At 38.8% G+C, this 19,125-nt stretch overlaps 1 protein-coding gene across 2 annotated transcripts in view; it reads right to left on the bottom strand.

The window, feature by feature from the left end:
• SLC28A3 (solute carrier family 28 member 3) overlaps nucleotides 1-16,920 on the bottom strand; it is a 53,454-nt gene extending 36,534 nt beyond the window's left edge. Inside the window, exons 1-7 of one of the 2 annotated variants that reach the window (XM_039323521.1) lie at nucleotides 16,649-16,920; nucleotides 13,398-13,557; nucleotides 8,501-8,584; nucleotides 8,048-8,130; nucleotides 6,307-6,398; nucleotides 3,652-3,841; nucleotides 1,951-2,095 (exon numbers count right to left, since the gene is read on the bottom strand). In XM_039323521.1, the coding sequence (XP_039179455.1) occupies nucleotides 1,951-2,095; nucleotides 3,652-3,841; nucleotides 6,307-6,398; nucleotides 8,048-8,130; nucleotides 8,501-8,584; nucleotides 13,398-13,496 (693 nt within the window). In that variant the 5' untranslated portion in view covers nucleotides 13,497-13,557; nucleotides 16,649-16,920. The remainder of the gene's footprint in view (nucleotides 1-1,950; nucleotides 2,096-3,651; nucleotides 3,842-6,306; nucleotides 6,399-8,047; nucleotides 8,131-8,500; nucleotides 8,585-13,397; nucleotides 13,558-16,648) is intronic. The other variant, XM_039323522.1, reaches the window with a different exon arrangement.
• Between the last annotated feature and the right edge of the window lie 2,205 nt (nucleotides 16,921-19,125).

Raw genomic sequence — 19,125 nt, 5'->3', positions numbered from 1 at the left:
AGGAGGGGTTTGTTTCTGGCGTTCTTGTAGTCTTCGGAGTTTGTTGGTGTGTGTATCTGTCTTGAGGGTGGTCTGTGTTTCGGCTCTCCAGACGGCAAGTTGTTTGGATTTGTCCCAAAGTGCGGGGTGGATCTTGTTGCTGAGTTTGAGGTGGAGTGTGAGGAGATCTTTGTTAATTCGGTCTAGGAGGAATCTTTTTGTGTGAAGTTCATTTCTGATTAGGGCCAATTCTGTTCTTTTCAGGATCCGTTTGGTGGCTGCAGAGTTGGAGTGGAATTTCAGTTGGAAACATGTGGGGATTAGATTTTGATCTCGGCAGTTACGTAGGAATGCGAGGTCACATAAAATGGAAGCTCTTTGGACTTCAAGTTTTTCATAGGTCCTGGTCAGATGGTGGATTTCCTCCCCGTAGAGGTTCGATATTTGTTTTCTGAGGTTTTCGCGGGTATTTGTATATAGGTCTTTGGTTGTTCGGGTTTTCTCCCGCGTAAAATTGGAAGTGTCTTGGCGACGTTTCGACGAAGTCCCATTCGTCATCTTCAGGCTGGTGTTTTCAGCTTCGTGCTTCGAGCAGCAATGTGTGGTCTTAGCTGTTTCTTCCTTTTAACTGCCAGTGGGGGTATGAACTGATTGGGTGGGAGCTTGGCTGTGTTCTGATTGGGTGGAGGTGTGTTCTGATTGGTTAGGGGCGTGGCTGTGCTCTGATTGGCTGGGGGGTTGGCTGTGCTCTGATTGGCTGGGGGTTGGCTGTGCTCTGATTGGCTGGGGAGTTTCTGTTTGGTTTGTGCGCAGGTTGTCTAGTTGCAGGGGGATTCAAGATTTTGGGCTGCCCTGCTCTTCCTTGGCTTCGTGCGTTCATGGTCATGTCTTCCTCCTTCATGGAGGGTGTCAGTTTGCTTCATGTATGGATTGGGGGGGTTTAAAGTGGCTAATGATGCAGCTGTGGTCTGGCTTCTGGTTTGTGGTCGTGCCTCATAGTCAGTGTGGCTTTGGGTTTGTTTTTTTGCGTGGATGTTTGGTGGTGACATCCTGTGTGGTTTTTGTGAGTGTGGGTCTGGTATCATTTTTTGTGTTAGGGAGTCGTTTGTCAATGAGGGCGGGTTTCCAAATGGCTGGTAGGCGGGAGGTATCATCTCACTTGTTCATGCTGTGTGGGCGTTTTTCTATCTCGATGGCTTCTCTGATTATTCTTTTATTAAAATGTTCACTTTTGGCAATGGTTCTGGTATTTTTAAAGTCAATTTCATGTCCTGTGGCTTTAAGGTGTTGGACCAGGGAAGATGTTGGTTCCTCTTTTTTGACTGAGTTCTTATGTTCTTCAATTCGTGCACTTATTCTTCTGTTGGTTTGTCCTATGTATGTGGTGGGACAAGTGGTGCATGGGATTTCGTATACTCCTTGATTTTCTAATTCAATTTTATCTTTGGGGTTTCTAAGGATGATGGATATTTTTCTGTTTGTGCAGAATGCTGTTTTGATGTTGTGTTTATGAAGGATCTTACTGATTCTGTCTGTGGTGCCTTTTATGTATGGGAGGAGGGCTTTGCCGTTTTCTTGTTCTTTGTCTTGGATTTTGTTGGGGGTTTCTTTTTGGATTATGTTTGTAATCTTATTTCTATGGAATCCATTGGATGTTAGTACATTGGTGAGAGTGTGTAGTTCGGTGACCTGGGCCAGTCATTCTCTCTCAGCACAATTCACCACAACCATTGTGGGGAAAATAGGAGGAGGAAGATGTGCCGGATATGTTTATCACCTTGAGTTATTTATAAAAATAATAAAGGCAGGATATAAATGAATATAGAAATCAAAGGCTGAACTGTGTAAAACAAACATTCAAATAAAAGACAGTGAATATGCGATGCTATCAGGCATCTACTCAGTGTGTTGCAAATACACATTAAATGTGATAAATGATAAATATAAATAAAAGATTGTAAACATACTCACTTTAGTTGGGTACTTAGAGAAGATCAGCATCAAGAGAATATACATAATAAGTCCACCAAAGGAAATGAGCTGGTTGGTCCCTTGCTTGGCAGTATCAAAAATTAACCAACACACACCAGCAACTATTAAGATGATCCACACTACCCTAGAGAAAAGGGATTCAAACACTGCAATGAATGACTTATGGGAAAAATCATCACCTTGTTTTAGACTGTATCTCTCCCCCCACCCCCAATATAGGCTATTCCAATACAGACATCCTCACAACTATTTATTGCTAAAAACACACTAGCCACATATTGCGTCCCATTGAATACTTGATAACCAACTTCTGTTGGCCTTGGACTGTAAAATGGGGGAGGGGGTGGTGTCAAACTTTTAGTTGTCAAACAGGAAGTACTGACTTCAATTGGAGAAGTTGTCAGTGACAACAATTGATGATAAACACTGATTTCTGGTAAAAAGCCATTAGAGATTTAAGTAATCTCTACTTCCTTAAGTTTTTGGATTGTTTCTTTTTGTGTGTATCCTTAACAACAATGTGGCAGTATAAATCTGACAAATAATGACAGGTTTTCTTTCTCTTTTATTGTGTTTGTAATTTTGCTTGAGAGAGAGAGAAGAAAGAAAGAAAGAAAGAAAGAAAGAAAGAAAGAAAGAAAGAAAGAAAGAAAGAAAGAAAGAAAGTAAGTAAGTAAGTAAGTAAGTAAGTAAGATACTTGACTACCAGTAATGGAGAGAACCCGAACTTCTGAGTTTACTTCTGCATCTAGTTGTCATTAAAATGCAGACTAAGGGGATTGATTTATAAGAACTGGACTAAACTTAATTTCCAAATAGTAAAATGAATGGCAGGGGGAAAAAAAGGCTAGCCAGAAAGACAAAAGAACAGTAGTTTCATTCTTTTTTGGCCCCACTTATTTTAGCTCCACCCATCACTGCATGTAATGGAATCCCAAAACTTTTGGACTTGTGATTGTAAGTTGTGCGCTCAATATTACAACCTTTTTTGTACCATTTTTTTTTCTAGAAAGTCAAAGAACTAAGCAAATGCCCTTAAAATACCAATAAAAGAGTATAGTCTATACTTTAGGCTCTTATAACTAGCTAAACCTGATACGATTCAAGCTGTTTTAGTTTGAAAGATTTTTGGGAGTGTCCCCCCTACTCCCAAATAAGAAGTGTATGATCAGATGAAATAACCACTGGAATTTTTGTCTGAAGACAAGCTTTCAATAATATACGATTATTCATTGTCCTGATAATTTAGCTTCAATAAACGTTTAAGTCTACTCAGTCTCCCCCTCCTTACAAAGGCTACTAAATAGCTATAATTAAACCAGATTGCTTTGATACTATTCCTACATGATCAGTTTGATAATGCATTAACTAACCTTAGGCTAAACATTTTCATCTGCTAATCATTACTAAACTCTTATTAAAAACATAGCTGTGGGAGCTACTTTAATAATTGGCAATGTGTATTTTAATAGTACATCCCCTGCTTAGATACTGAAATGTACTTCTTTAGGACAAAGAAAACTGAAGTTTTATTCTGAGTTAATATCACAAAGTCCTGGGTTTTTTTAGTAACTAAGACGAAACGTAACATAATTTATAGCATTTATATAGTACTGAAAATCACAAACAATTTCATAATCTCATTTTCACTTTTTTAAAAAAAGAAACTTGGTTAATTACCATTTCAACCAAAACCACTGAGCTTTTAGAAATTTTTCCAAAGGAGACAGCAGCTCTGCAATTTTACCCTCATATCTGGCTATGAAAAAGTCCCAACAGATGAAAACAATGGCTAGGAGAGTGAGGATGAAGAGTGCTAAGGCTCTGTGAAAATTCAAGATGCAGGCTGCAATCACCATTGCCAGATAAGCTGTAATGGAAAAAAAGAAAGATCATGTCAGCTGTCCAGAATGCATACAAAATGTCTCCATCTCCTGTTTTTTTTTCCTGAAACAAAATTGCAACAGTTACCTGCAATTTTCAGATCATCAGTAATTAAAAAGAAATGATTATGCTTTGAAATGAATGAATATTATGTTGTACTGAGTATATCTCTTTGGAAATCCTTAGATGTTTTTATAAAACAGGTGCTTACATAAAACCTAGCATTTTTATACCTTCTCACCCAGGGGTCTTTAAACTTGGCCCTTTTGTGACTTGTGGACTTCAACTCCCAGAATTCCTCAGCCAGCGTGCCACACTTCGCATCCATCAGAGTGAGAGAACTGTTCATTTTTTTCATCCTTTCCCTAAAACTGTATGTTTTAATTGGGCAAAAGGGGAAACATCTTGTTTGGAAGAACAGAATAAGAATGATTGTTCCCATCATGACCAAATTATCAACATCCTTTCTGCTTTGGACTGACAAACTGGAGGAAAAGCATCTACAAGGAAGGCCAACTTTCAGTAACTGTTTGAAGTTACAACACCACTGAAGAAAGTGATTACTGACCAGTTTTCACACTTTCAACTGTTGCAGCATCACCACAGTCATGTGATCAAAATTCAGGTGCTTGGCAACCAGCATGTATTTATGACAGTCGCGCTGTCTTGGGGTCATGTGATCACCATTAATAACCTTCACAGCTGACTTTCAACAAGCAAAATCAATGGGGGAGGCCAAATTCAATTAACAATTGCACAATTCACTTAACAAATGCAATGATTTGTTTAAAACTGTGGCAAAAAGGTTGTAAAATGGGACAAAACTCACTTCACAATTGCCTTGCTTAGCAATGGAAATTTTGGGCTCAGTTGTCATCTTAAGTCAAGGACTTCCAATATTCTCCCTGACGGAAGAGGGAGGGGCAAGATGCAAAATACCCTGTTTTACCCGAGCAGGCATAACAGCAGTTAATGAAACTGATATAGTGTCTGCTTAATCTTACTTTTACCTCAGGAAAATTATAGTTGCTACAAGAAGCTAAGCACAAACTAAGTCAAAGCAATTTTGATATCACCACCTATTCCAATGCAATCTAATTATCTAAAACAACAACAACAAAAACTCATCAAAGAAATAAATAATAAATGTACAAAGATTTCACTCAATAGTAATAGTGGGAGAGAGTATTAAAAGAAGAGTTGGTCCCTGAAGCCTTACCCACCTGTCCCTCTAACCGTAATTAAACAAGGTGAGATGACCTCATGACATTGCCATTGTCTCATTTGTCTTTAATTTTGCCAGTTTTAAAGTAATGTTTCTTTCTTCTCTAATACAAGATTTTTCATGAAAGTTTTACAGAGAAAGATTCAAACTTGAAATAAGGAGGTATTTCTTGACCTTGGAAGTCTTCTAATTCAATCCTTTGTCCAATGGAAGAATCTCCATAATATCCAGCAAGAAATGCTGTTCAAACTTTGCTTGAAAACCTCTTAACAATAAGAGTACTCTTGTTTCCAGGAGACAAGCTCTTCCACAATAGCTCTTTGTAACTTATCTAACCCTGTCCCACCATATGTTTAAGAGAACAATTGTTATTTTTCTGCTGGCAAGTGATGGTCAGTGGGAAGAGAAACCAAATCAGAGAAATCCATCCATCCATCCATTTTCTTAATATATCCTGCATTAAAACTATAAAGAGAGTACAGCTTATGAGCTTCATTACTGAAACAAAATAAAGCTCAACAGTCAGGACAGCCCAATTTATGCAGCCCTACTTTCCTGTTAACATAAGACTGGAGGATAGTTTTATGTATCCGGTTCTTAGGCAATTGACGAAGACACATGACGAACAAGTAATCTCTTTATTGATCTTCTCCTTACAACCAAGCAAGAACTAAAAGACACGCAGCCTTTTATAGAGTTCTGAACCCGGACAGTGTCAGCCAATAAAAAGCTGGCTGTTTTTGCGCCTTGTGCATGCGCACAAGGTTAGCGACAGCCAGTCTGGTCCCGGGCAGCTTTTGAACATTTCTGAGCCTGCTGAATGCTTTAGCAGGCTCAGGACACAACAGATAGCATATTAACAAGGCCACTTGGCTGTATGTATCTTCAGGTAGTCAGGCTTTAATTCATTGAAGAATTTTAACACCAACATATTAAATCGTCCCAAAAAGCAATTTGTTAAACAGTACAGAACTTTCAAAATAGCCACTGTGTAATTCCAATATCTCTTGCACTGGTCTACACCTTGGCTGACGTGTTTTAACATAAATTAGAGCTTACAGACTTTTTTCAAAGATAGCCTTCTGGCCAGAGAAGATTGCAGTAATCAGACCGGCATATAACCAAGAGATGGATTTTATTTTATGCAATTAGTCTCATACTTAAAAAAATATATAGACCCAAAATTCTACAAAAAATTTCTATTTTCCAGAATGTATAATACTTACCCATAATTAGTATTCCATAAATAATGTATTGGATTATAGTTTTATGTTTCCTGCAAAATTGAAGGACCATATTGTATTTCCTTGCAAATTTCCTAGAAGGATAAAATGTAAGATAATAAGTACTGTAAACAGGATAACTTAAACACACATTATTTTGTACTGTAAGTAGATAAGTATGCATTACCCAATATATTAAAATTAACAATGAACAGAACATATTGGTTATACAGGAATTTTAGATTTTCTTTCCATTGTCTTCCTCAAGTGAGTAAAGGTTTTTACAAACATGTTTAGATGAGCAAACTATAGTAATTTGATTTTAGATACCATGCGAAGCCAAAAGCAATCAAAGTATTTAAGGGGCTGCCACAAAGAAGAGGGGGGTCATGTTATTCTCCAAAGCACCAGAGGGCAGGACAAGAAACAATGGTTGGAAACTGAACAAAGAGAGAAGCAATCTGGAATTAAGGAGAAACTCCTGACAGTGAGGACAATTAACCCAGTGGAATAGCTTGCCTCCAGAAATTGTGGGCGCTTCATCACTGGAGATTTTTAAGAAGAGGCTAGACAGTCACTTGTCTGAAATGGTATAGGTTCTCCTGCTTGAGCAGGGGGTTGGACTAGAAGACCTCCAAGGTCCCTTCCAGCTCTATTCTATTCTATTCTATTCTATTCTATTCTATTCTATTCTATTCTATTCTATTCTATTCTACTCTACTCTACTCTACTCTACTCTACTCTTTCACATGATGATTTTAGTGACATGTATGAAGCAAGCCTAAGATCCACCAGGGTCTGATCAGACTTTGTGTAGTAGTTGGAAATCAGGCTCCAGACCATCCTTGGCTATCTGAGTGAGTGAGTTTGGGGCCAGCCTAATTAATTAATTAATTAATCTTGCCACAAGGTGAATCTGGGCAGTGTACAAAATTAAAATCAATAAACAATACAAATGAATATATCAATAACATTATAAATTATTGCAAAAAAGGTGGGGAGGGTGGGAACAAGGTGTGCAGAGAATGAAGTGGGATCTGCTTTTAGTCCATCAAGCACCTCCAGAGTGGCACTACCCCATTGGGGCTTAAGCCAACTGGCAGAGCCAAGTTTTCAGGGCCTTACCAAAGATCAGGAGGGTAGGAGCAGAAACCCTGGAGGGTTCAGATGTTCCAAAAGGTATCTCTTAATCCAAACCACCCAAAAATATTATTGTTATGGAAAAATCTTGTGTGAGCCATCTTGAGCTCTTAGAACAGAGGTTCCCAACTCCCGGGCCGTGGCCTATTTTGAATTGGGCTGCGCAAGTGGCTGGCTGGTGCGCATGCAGTTCAACTGGCGTGAATGGCATACCAACGGGCCCTTATGTGCATGCGTGCCGGCCTGCCACCCACTCAAAGGCTGTGTTTGTGCATGCACGTGCACCAGGCCTACACTCTCATGGCCCAGTTCCCCTCTTCCATCCCAGCTGAGCTGCCAAGCCACAAAGATTGGGGTCCCCTGTCTTAGAAGAAAGATGGGATATAATTTAAATAAATAACAATCATATGCCAATAAGTTAGCGCAACCCTCTATGGAATGTTTTATTACAAAAGAAGCAAAGTATGACAGAGTGATTGAAGATTGTTATTTACGTATCAAAAATAACTTGGAAGCCGAAAACTGAACCCAGTGTGTCTGAATGCACTAAAACTTCACTCAAAAGGGACATCGATAGGTAGAGAACTCCTAATGAAAATATTACCCCTTGCACCCAAGATTCTTGTTTTCTTCTGATTCAGGTTGGCTTCCATATGGCTTGCTGTCAATATTGATATTTGTCTCATGCTAGGAGAAGAGAAAGCAAAATGGGTTACTAATCATATGTTTTTATTCCCTTGATTCCTCTTCAAGGGCCAGATACAAGGAAAACTTGCCTTCTAGTTCTCAGTGTGTCTCAAGATGTCTGCTCTCTATTCACCATCCCACATTATCTCAGTTACCTTAATAATCTTTAGGTATGTTTAATTGAAAGGGTAGGGTTTGGTTACCCAATGCGTATAACTTTTCTTCCCTATACCAAAATCATATTCTGACGCCTTCCTAGTTCCCAAACTATTGATTTAAACAGTAGTTTAACACTAACAGCCAAAGAAAACTGTGGTGTGTTTAGCTCAGCACAATGCCAACACAAACAAAACTTGTCATTTCCTCTTACCTCATCAGGATGAAGAGAGTTACTTCTTTCTAAGTTCCTGTTTCTTAATGCAATACCATTTGTCTTTGAATCATCGGTGTCTTCCTGCAAGGCACAACATTTGACTTGAGATGAACAGATTTCAAGTTAGCGTAAGCGACAATAGGAGTGACATTCATCCTGCTGTGCTGTCAGCCCCACTCGGTAGATCAACCCAGCAAACCAACTCCACATAAAGGCTACAGTGGCTTTTCCTGAGATTGACCATAATACCAGAATCTTGTAAATCTGATTGAGCTCATATTCTTTATCATTCAGTGAATTAGGCAGGCATCTGCCTGAGTCGTTTCTGAATGTTATCTCTTTGTTCTGGACTTTAAAAATGTTTCATCCCCTTTTGCTTAGGTAGCGGTTCCTGCATATCTCTGCTCAGGCCATCTTCCTTATTCCCTACAGGTGTCTTCATAAGAAAGAAGGAGAATTAAAGGCAGCCAAAAGCCATTAATGGTATGTGTGTACAGAATGAGATATTGCGAGGGGGATCGCATTCCCACCTCTGTGATAACCAAAAATTGGAATGAGATGGATAGGAGTGGATAAATTGCATTCTAGATCTCCTAATGCTCCCACTTTTTGTGATTCCTGGATCCCCTCTCTTCTGCACCAACATATTTCCATATTTTTCCAGCACAATGATTACTGAAAGTCAGTTGCATGGATTGTTGCTAGTTTGAGGCAGGATTCATACAAAAACTTTAGCTAAACCTATTCCCCATGTTTAGCTCTGATTAGACTGGAATACCTCACCAAAAAAACCAATGTGTATATGAATATTGGGAAACTGTAGGGAAGAGCATAATAGTTATGGACTATTTTCCTGGGGGACACATTCAAGTTGCAAATTCCAAGTTGGCAATTACTATTATTGTGCTATCATTGGAAATGGAGTTGCCTGCCGGTGAGTAATGGAAGCTTTTAGTATCTTGAGAAATCAGAGAAGCACTTAGATTGGCTTACTATAAAATTGCAAATAAAAACTGCTTAACCAACTTTGAACAAAGGAAGACTGTTGGTTTTCAATGATTGGGATAATTCATATCATGTAGTTAACTCATTATCTGCTGAATGGTTTACAGATTGTGTTTTTGATTAAATACAATTTTGCAAGTTTCATTTTAGTCCATCTCACAGAGATCATAAAATCTTAACATTAGCTTAACAGTTAAACAGCAAAGAAAGAAAAGTATGGTTTGATCTGTACTGTATCACTGCCCACAAAATAATATTAAGTGCAGTTCTTGGCCATTTTTTAGTTTCTGTTTCCATGTGTACAACTTTGGCACAGCCTCTAATTTCTCACAGAGAAGCAAAGCCAGATTGTGACAAGGAGGGTGGGACAGGGAGAAACCGAATGAAAAGTAAATAGGTAGAATTTGTAGCCTTATATTTTGAGCAAACTCATGTTAGTAATTAGCAACACTCGGGCTTGGCTGGTTTCTGCTGAATTGTCCTTTGCCAGGCAAGACCAAGGAAGCAAGAACATGGATTTTAGTACAATACCTTTAATGTTCATCCTGGATAGATATAGAATCTTCATAACTGTAATGAGTCAATAAAGGCTAAATCTCTTGCCTGGGCTAAATTGCCATTTGTAAATAAAATAACCCATCAATTGATCCAGTCTCAGGACAACTTTCCCAAACATGTCTATGGAGATTTTCAGTCATCCAGGTCATAGCTGTCTCAAAGATGTTTTTTTTTTTAAAAAAAAAAAGTCAGTTGGACTGTTTTTTCCTTGAGGAGGAGGAAGCTTCATCAGTTGTGGGGGAATTAAAGGATAGGTTCTGACAGGATGGGGGGGGGGGACAATGGAAGAATTACATTTTTTTGCAGTCATCTGGTCATTAGCACTCTCCCTGAGAGTTGTTGAAACCACTTGGGAGTTTATCTAGGCCTTCAGAGTCATTCAGGTGACTTTGAAAGCACAGATAAACCCCTAAGTGGCCTCAACAGCTCTCAGACAGAGTGCTAATGCCTAGATGACTGCAAAGAAATATAATCTTTCCATTCCCACCCCCCCAATCCTGTTAGGACCTGTCCTTCCATCCAGTCATAATACATGAATTTTCTTGGATGAGAAGTGAAATGTCTTCTTCTTCCTCAAGGAAAAAAATCAACCCAGTTGCCTTTTGGGGAGGAAAAAAAGCACCTTTGAGTTTCCCAGTCATGGTTCATGCGCAGAAATCTATTAATGAATTTTCTAACTTAAATCACTGTAAAGATTAGATCGGTCACTTCATTACAATGGATCAGAGTACAGTTCAAGGCTCAGACAAATCAAAATCTGAAACCCATTAGAGTCTGAGGAGCCAAGCTTCAATTTTTCAAGGATCAAGAGGGCCAAAGGAGGCCATTTGGTGAAGTGGATCAGAGGGGAAAAAAAGCACTGCTGGATTTTTTTTTTCACCTTTTACTTTAGCTTATTTCAATATACTGAATTAAGGATAGGAAACAGTGGGAGGCATCTGGGAACAAACTCTTCCCATCACCAACCTTAAATCCCACAAACACACTGTTCCTGGCAGAAATGTGATTCGGGGCCTCTGGGGTAGAGCCTTTGAAATATTAGAGGTGGAAGTGGAAATATCTTGCCTTCCAGAATCTTCCAGCTCCATTCCCACCCTTTATTCCTTCTCGCAAGAATCCAACACTGGGTCCAAATGATGATGTCAGGGGTTGACAATTGGCCATTTTGCCACTGAATTTTTGTAATGGGATCTTGGGGTGCTATGAGGAATGTAGAGTGCTTCTTCCATTTTAAGAGGTGCTGGGAGCCTCTGCTAAAACTGGAGGCCACATGCTGCTTTTTAGCTGACCTCTACTGTCTACGGATGGTCACATTGACATTTTAAAATAATAATAAAAAAGATGGCTTTTAAGCTTAATAAATTATTTAGCTAAATCCAAAGAGGCACATTTCAAAGCTAATAAAAGCCACATATTTTTGTATCTGTATTAAACAGAATCAAGTATCTTTACGTAACCGTATTAAAATGCAAGCAAACTTGTGGACTGTAAATTTGCTTTCCATCTGATAATGCTAGTTGTTTGTTGAACTTACTTCTCAAGCAACAAAGGGGTAAATTTAAATCTTAGTAATATAATAATGAGAACCAGTTTGGTATAGTGGTTAAAGCAACAGGCCTGAAACTGAGAAAACATGAGTTCCAGTCCTGTCTTAGGAACCCAGCTAGGTGACCTTGGGCCAATCACCCTCCCTCAGTCTCGGTCAAATATTTAACTTCTTGATATACATACATTACCTATATAATAAACTTGTGAATTGAGGGAAATCCAGATTCAAATGCCTGCCAAGGCATGAAGCTTTTTGAGTGTCCTCGGACACTTACTCAACTCATTTCATGGAGTTGTGAAGATAAAATGGAGGATATGCACAAACAGAGATCTACACACAGAGAGACATAAATACACATTCTGCTCCCTGAGGGAATAGAGTAGGGGTTCTCAACCTTGGCAACTTTTAAGACTTGTGGACTTCAACTCCCAGAATTCCTCAGCCAGCTTTGCTGGCTGAGGAATTCTGGGAGTTAAAGTCCACAAGTCTTAAAAGTTGCCAAGGTTGAGAACCCCTGGAATAGAGGAAAGAGGCAAAGCACAAAAAAAACCAGTTCCTAAATTCCATTAAAGTTTTCATTTTGTTTGTTTGTTTAAACAACACCTTTCGTCTGCCTGTCCTGATTCTGTCATATGGGAGCTCAAACTGCAAGTTCTGGACTTTTAGTCACCAGTTTAATATGCCACAAAGTTTAAGACGCGATTGCACCCTCTGAACTTCAGGCAGGCAACTATAAACTGCAGAAACTGTTATTTTTGCAAGGAGCATAAATTATACCCCGTACTTTCTTCCTGTGATATTTTCTCCTCCGCAGTACTGTAATTTGCTAAAGATAAGTAAGGGGGAAAAAAGCTCTTTTTACTCCTTTCAGTAGCTGGTTTTGCAACAAAGATGCAAGTTCTTAGTTTTCTTGTAAATGAATTTCTTTTTCCTTTTTTTTTTAAAAAAACTTCCTACAAGTGGAAAGCTTACAAAATTTGCAGAGGAAAGAGATGAAATTGGACATCTTGCAAAAGAGATTGCAAAGAGTGTTTTCCTCTTGCCTTCTAAAGAAAGTTCTGTTGCATGTTCACGACCTTTTCTACTTTCTTTTCCTCATCTGACCTTACTGAGCAGAATGGGAGGAGATATTTTTGATTCATAGGTCATTTGTTCCCATTATCCTATCCAAGTTTGATGTGCCACCAAACTGCTTCTTTGAAAATCGTAAAGAGTTTTATTCCAATCTTGTGCCTGGCGGAAGAATAGTAAATGCATTTTTTAGTGTTCTCTCTTAGTTAAAAGTTATGACTTGAGGTCTGAAGGCCCATATCTAGTTTGCTACAGTATGTTGATGGTGATTAAATGTGATAAATGCATGTGTGAATGCTTTCTTCATCTTCCAGTTGTAGATTCCACATTTGAAAACAGGTCAATTAGGCAGAGACTGATGTATCCCACCTGGGCATCACCCAGGTGTGCCATAGGAATTGCACTGTGGTATAATGGTTAGAGAAATAGAATGGGACCAGGTTGAAGTCCCCGTTTCACTGTGGAGCTCATAGTTTAACTTTAGGCATATTTCAACAGGGTTGTGAAATTAAAATGACAGTCATCCCACAGACACTGCTTTAAAAGAAAGATCACTACATCTGGACGAGGATGCCTTGATGTCAGCCACTCATAGCAATAGCAATAGCACTTAGACTTATATACTACTCCATAGTGCTTTTACAGCACTCTCTAAGTGGTTTATAGAGTCAGCATATTGCCCCCAACAATCTGGGTCCTCATTTTACTGACCTTGGAAGGATGGAAGGCTGAGTCAACCTTGAGCCCTGTGAGGATCGAACTCCAAGCTGTGCACATTCTAACTATTGCGCCACTAGGGCTCTTCATCATGACTCATACTTCTCATTACCTCTGTCAGGTTGCGGGGTATTCTGTATAGGGATATCTAAAGCTGAAATCATTTTTAAATCCATTTGCAGCACAGAAAAGGAATGCATCAAGCAGCATCTTGCCATAATTAAATCTGCCTGTCCTACTTAGTAATCTAAGGAAGACTTGTTAAAAATTCCCAACCCATCAAAAACATATAAACAACAACAACAACAATAACAACAAAACCTTTTCTGTGATAGCTCCCTCCCTTTGAAACACACTCCCCCTGAGTATGACCTCTGCTCTGCTTGTATTTCATACACAACTACCTGCTATTTCAACAAGATTTTCCTCCCAAGGAAAGCTTTTTAAGTTTGCTTTTGAGGTACTGTAGGCTGGCACAGGTTACAAATACTTTTAAATAAATAATGAAATGCACTCCAGGAAACACCCACAATTATAAAACGTAATTGGGATTGCTAGGGGATGACTTCCAGGATCCAAATTCTTAATTTTCATTATCCGACTTTTAACTCTTCTTCCTATCTGCCCAGTGACTGCAATCCTTTTTGTTGGTTGGGCTCACATATTATTGTGAGCCAAGATTTCTTTTAGCTGTGGTCTATTGAGAAAGTTATAGTGGCCTAGATTACACATAAGGTTAAGTTATATCAACATACCAAAAAAATCAAACTGGATTAAGGTGAAGTACAATATGGAAACATGATTAGGTGTAACTGCAGAGAGCTCTATGGATTATCTGGCAATACCCTGATTCAGGTCAGGGTATAGGATGGAAACTGTATTGGCCACTCTCATTGATAACTTGTGACAAGGGATAAATGGTGGAAGTACAACCCTCCTTGTCCTGTTTGACCTCTCAGATGCCTTTCATATTGTTGAGCACAGCATCCTTCTAGGCCTCCTGCAAATCTAGGCTGAAGGGAGGCATTCTTCTGTAGCGGCTGTTCTCCTTTCTAAGTGGGCAAGTCAAGTGGATGGTTGCAGGAGGGGAGAGGTTGAATCTGAATGTATTTCAGTAGGGAATGTCACAGGGATCACTTCTCCTGGGTTAGTTAACATGATCATGAAGCTGCTGGGAGAGGTCATGTGCCCACACAAAATGAAGTCTCATCAATATGTTGATGGTAGCCAACTAGACATTTCTACCTTGTATTAGATTGAAGATGCTATGGGTCCTGATTCAGTCAGTGCCTGAAGCTGTCACAGCCTATGTGGGAAGAAACAAACTCAGAGACCACATAAGTAAGGCACAGTACAGAAACCAACTGATTCTGGAGTGATGCCATGTTCTCCCTTGCCTCCCTCCCTCTCTCTCTCTCTCTCTCTCTCTCTCTCTCTCTCTCTCTCTCTCTCTCTCTCTCTCTCTCTGTGTGTGTGTAGGTGTGTGTAACAGCCATTAAGTCATAGCAGAAGGGGACAATGCCAGTGCTATAGGCAGGCTTTGGTCCAGATCAACTTGCCTTCCCTAACCAATAGCATGATGTATTGGGCTTCAATTCCTGCTTTCATGATCTATGGAAACATGGGATTTATAGGCTTTGTTCACACAACATGTTTACCTGGGCTTCACTCCACTGAGTCATGGATAATTCAATTTTCTAAATCAGATAAGCTACTGATTGAACCTGTAAGCTATCTGGCATTACCTGAGGTCATCAAACATATTTTTTGATTAATTATGGATTATGTGCCATCATGTTGGTGCTTCATATTAACAGTCTTAGATTCGACTGACAATCACATGATTTGCTTAATGTCTATGTGATTTCCTTAATGACCATGGAATCAGGGATAGGCATGGCTGGTTCAGGAATTCTGTGAGTTGAAATCCACGAGTCATAAAAGAGCCAAGGTTGCCTGCCCCTGACCATAGTGATTCACTTAATTATCACAGTAAAACTGGTCATACAATCAGATCTGGTCATGTGATGACTCATTTACAACTGCACTGACTTACGATGGGAATTCTGGTCTCAGCTGTGTTTATAAGCCAAGAACTACCAGTATCAGGATGCTTTGGATTGTTGCCAAATAATTTTTCAAAATAATTTTTTATATGTTAATGTAAACTTTGGACAGTGGAAGGTCATCATTCCTCTGATAACCTTCCTCTTGCATGTGATTGTGCTATCTGGTTATTTTTACAATAGCACTTCTAACTCAACCTGAGTAATAGTGGGAATGAAGATGTTAAGAAATAATTCATAACAAACACAAAGGAGGAAGAAGGTGAGAAAGAGAAGTGATTGCGAATCCTGTACCTGCTTCCCACAACTGTCCATGTTAAGCTTTATAATAACTTTCAGGGGCTGTTATGTGATATTTTGACCATTAGAAAACAGCTAAGTGCCGCTGGACGATTGATATAAATTGAGAATTCTTTTACTTATTTTTTAGAATATGGTAAATAAACTGGAACACATTTATATTAGTGTTGACTGATAGCCTTTGTTTTAAATTTAATGATTAATCTATGCACCTCTGAAAATGAAAGGAATTAACTCGGTGCCAAGAGGATATGGGAGATCCAAGGAAGTTGGGGAATTTAACCAACCTGGAAAGTGCTAGGTTGAGAAAGTTACACTAATGAAGCATTTTAGATATAAATATTTTCTGTCCCTGTGGGTACTACTTTAAATACTATTAGTAAATACTAATTAGTGTTGATAACACTGGTAAAATGGCACAAGATGCTTAAAAATGCAAATTATACCTACATATATGTTGTAAAACAATTACACTGTACAACCAACACTGCTACCACAGTCATTACGATCTATACAACGTGATCTAGCCTGGGATTCTCCCCCCATCTCCCAAATAGGTTAAATAAGTTCAGAATGTATCTAAAAGTTGTACTTGCAACTAATTCAGTTCCCGAGTCAAACAGGAGTAGGACTAATTTGTTGATATAATAATCCAGAAGGGGGAAAAAAAGCCCAGTAAGTCTCATATCTCTTCACAATGGCATAATTGTATTCAGTCTTTGAGAAAAGAGCATTTGCACTGACAGGTTCTTTCTTAGCAAGTTTATTTGTTATTAAAGAATTGTTGCCTGGGCGAAGCAGGTGACAGTCCTTCCTTGAAACTTTGTTAAAGTATTTGAACTTTTTCCAGAACGACAACAAAAAACATTTTAAACTTACCTCAAATCCTGGGTTCTTGTAGCTATTAGAAGAAGTGCGGTTAACTGTGGACATAGTTGCAGAAATAATCCCACCAAGGTATTTAAAAAAACAGACACCTTTGCTGCTGGCAGAGCTGCAAATATGGTCCTACCCAGCTAGCAGCAATATCTAGTTAAGCTGTGTGTTCTCTCTTTCTTGACGTTTATCTGACTCTTAACCACACCATCCAACCTTACTCTGAGGTCATTGCTCCACTTTCCTGTGTCTCTCTGAGCAATCATTCTCCCATACAAAACTGTAAAACTCCAAGCTTGTGAAATTTGAAAGATCATGATTAACACTTGCCTATGAGCATCCAGTGCTTGTTGAACAATGAAACCGCCCATTCTACAATTTTGGGAGGCAGCCACATTCCTACACATTGTTATAAATGAATGGAAAGGGTGAAGTTCATAGTGACTGAAGAACTTCTGAGGGAACTGAAGATTTGGATTTATGTTCGGGAGTGTCCTGGGGCAGAAGCGGGCAGAACGTAGAACTAGATCTTTGCAGAGCTAAGTAGACCTTTAAAAGATGTTCACTTGATGGGAAAGATTCATGACCAAGAATGGTAGCATGGTTCAACAGTGTACTAAGTCACAATGTAGTTTGTTCAATTTTTTTCAATTTATGCCTGGACGTATCAAATCATGGCTTAATAAGACATGATTTATCATGATGTGAAATCTCAGCTATCTTGAATAGTTAAGTGTATTCTTAGGATTGGGAGCTCTGTTCAGTTCTAACATTTAGAGCAAATTTTTTACTTCTCATTATATCAGTCAGCACAATTCTATATATGTTCAGGTTCATGCATGTTCAGGACAAGTAAGGAAATAAGGATTCAGGAAAATAAGAAACAAACATAAACACATTTTCTCCTTCCTAGTGCTTTCCCACAAGTGCAGAGTCTGCAATTTTTTCAGAATCAATCAAGTATTGATTCATTGGTTGTAAAACACAGGTGTCAAACTCACCATGTCACGTGACGTGTCGCGACATATTGCAACTTTTTTCCCATTGGTGGAGCTGGGGTGGGTGCGGCTTCCACATGATGCAACTGGCCCGTTGTAAGAGGAAATGATCAAATGACTTGTGGCCTGACCCGGATGTTGTGGGATTAGAAAAAATGACTGGCCCCAAATCACCCAGCCGACTTTCATGTATAAGGTGGAACTAGAACTCACAGTCTTCTGATTTCTAGTCTGCTGCTCTAACTAGTAGGCCAAAGTGGCTCTCACACATAGATAAACCTTTGTTTTCATATTTTGTTTAATTGTAATTGTTAAATACATTATTTTCTATAGAAATACAGATAGAAAAGCATCCAATCTAATACATTAAAAGCTTGACTTGATGGTATCAGCAGAATACCATAAAGTAAAGCAATAAAGTAACCCTCAGTATTGGGGAGGTAAGGAAAAAAAAAAGTGGAGGTGTCAGCCATTTTCTTTTGTATGTATGTCATTGCACACATATTGAAAAGGAGATGTGGCTTTCATTGTCCAGTTGTGCCTGCCACCTTGACTTTTTGGACCCCCTTAGGCATCCCTGTTCAAGCTCTCTGGATTGGGTTCATAACATACATTAAGTCACAATGTGATTTGTCTGAATCTGGCTTAGTCTACTATGGGAACTTACCTATTGCCCTTCTTCATCCATGGTTTATAGTGCATATTGGGCAAACCTAGCCAATTATGATTATTCAATGAAGTATGTTTAAACAAACCACGATCATTCAATATATGGACTTGCTTTTCGAAAGAAAAAGCAGATATGGCCACTTGTAAACCTTATCAGTAAACCATGTTTTCGAACAGTATTTGAAAGAATACTGTTTATTTTGAGGAACATTGTTCGTTGTTTTTTATGGTTGAAGATGGGGTGTGTGGAAGCACTCAGAGTGGCCCTCATAGACCTTAAGGCAATTATACACAACCTGGGAAATACAACAGTGTTATAGGAAGTTAATTTCACAAACAAATAGTCCCACTCCTTTTCTTGATTGAGTTCCTGCTGTCATTTCCTGCTGTTTAATAATAACATGATTGAAAAACACTTCATAATTATGTAAATATTCCTCTCATGTTGGGATCATGTGATCAAGCAATGAGTCAATCACTTAAGAAACTGTACAGGAAGGGTAGCTTAGAAGGCATATAGGCCTTGCAATAATGTGTATAATACTAGCTTATTCTACCTGAACTTGTATAGAGTTTGTTAAAAACTGCCCAATCAAGATTAATTAATCATTAGTTACCTTTTATGTAAAGGAGATATGATTGCTGACAGTACTGGCAATAAGTAGGTAGCCCAATAAAACATCTGAGAGATCTTAAGGAGCTCTAATGTGAACATGTTGATCTTTGAATTAAAATATGCAACTTATCTGTAGAACTGGCCACATTAAAGGATTGGAAAGTAGCCAATGTAATACAATATTTCAAAAAAGACAA

The sequence above is a fragment of the Crotalus tigris genome, unplaced genomic scaffold, assembly GCF_016545835.1.
Source record: "Crotalus tigris isolate CLP2741 ecotype Arizona unplaced genomic scaffold, ASM1654583v1 scf7180000024276.985868, whole genome shotgun sequence".
NCBI classification, from domain to species: Eukaryota; Metazoa; Chordata; class Lepidosauria; order Squamata; family Viperidae; genus Crotalus; species Crotalus tigris.
Note: the sequence above shows the minus strand (reverse complement) of the source record. Positions and strands in the feature narration are given on the sequence as shown.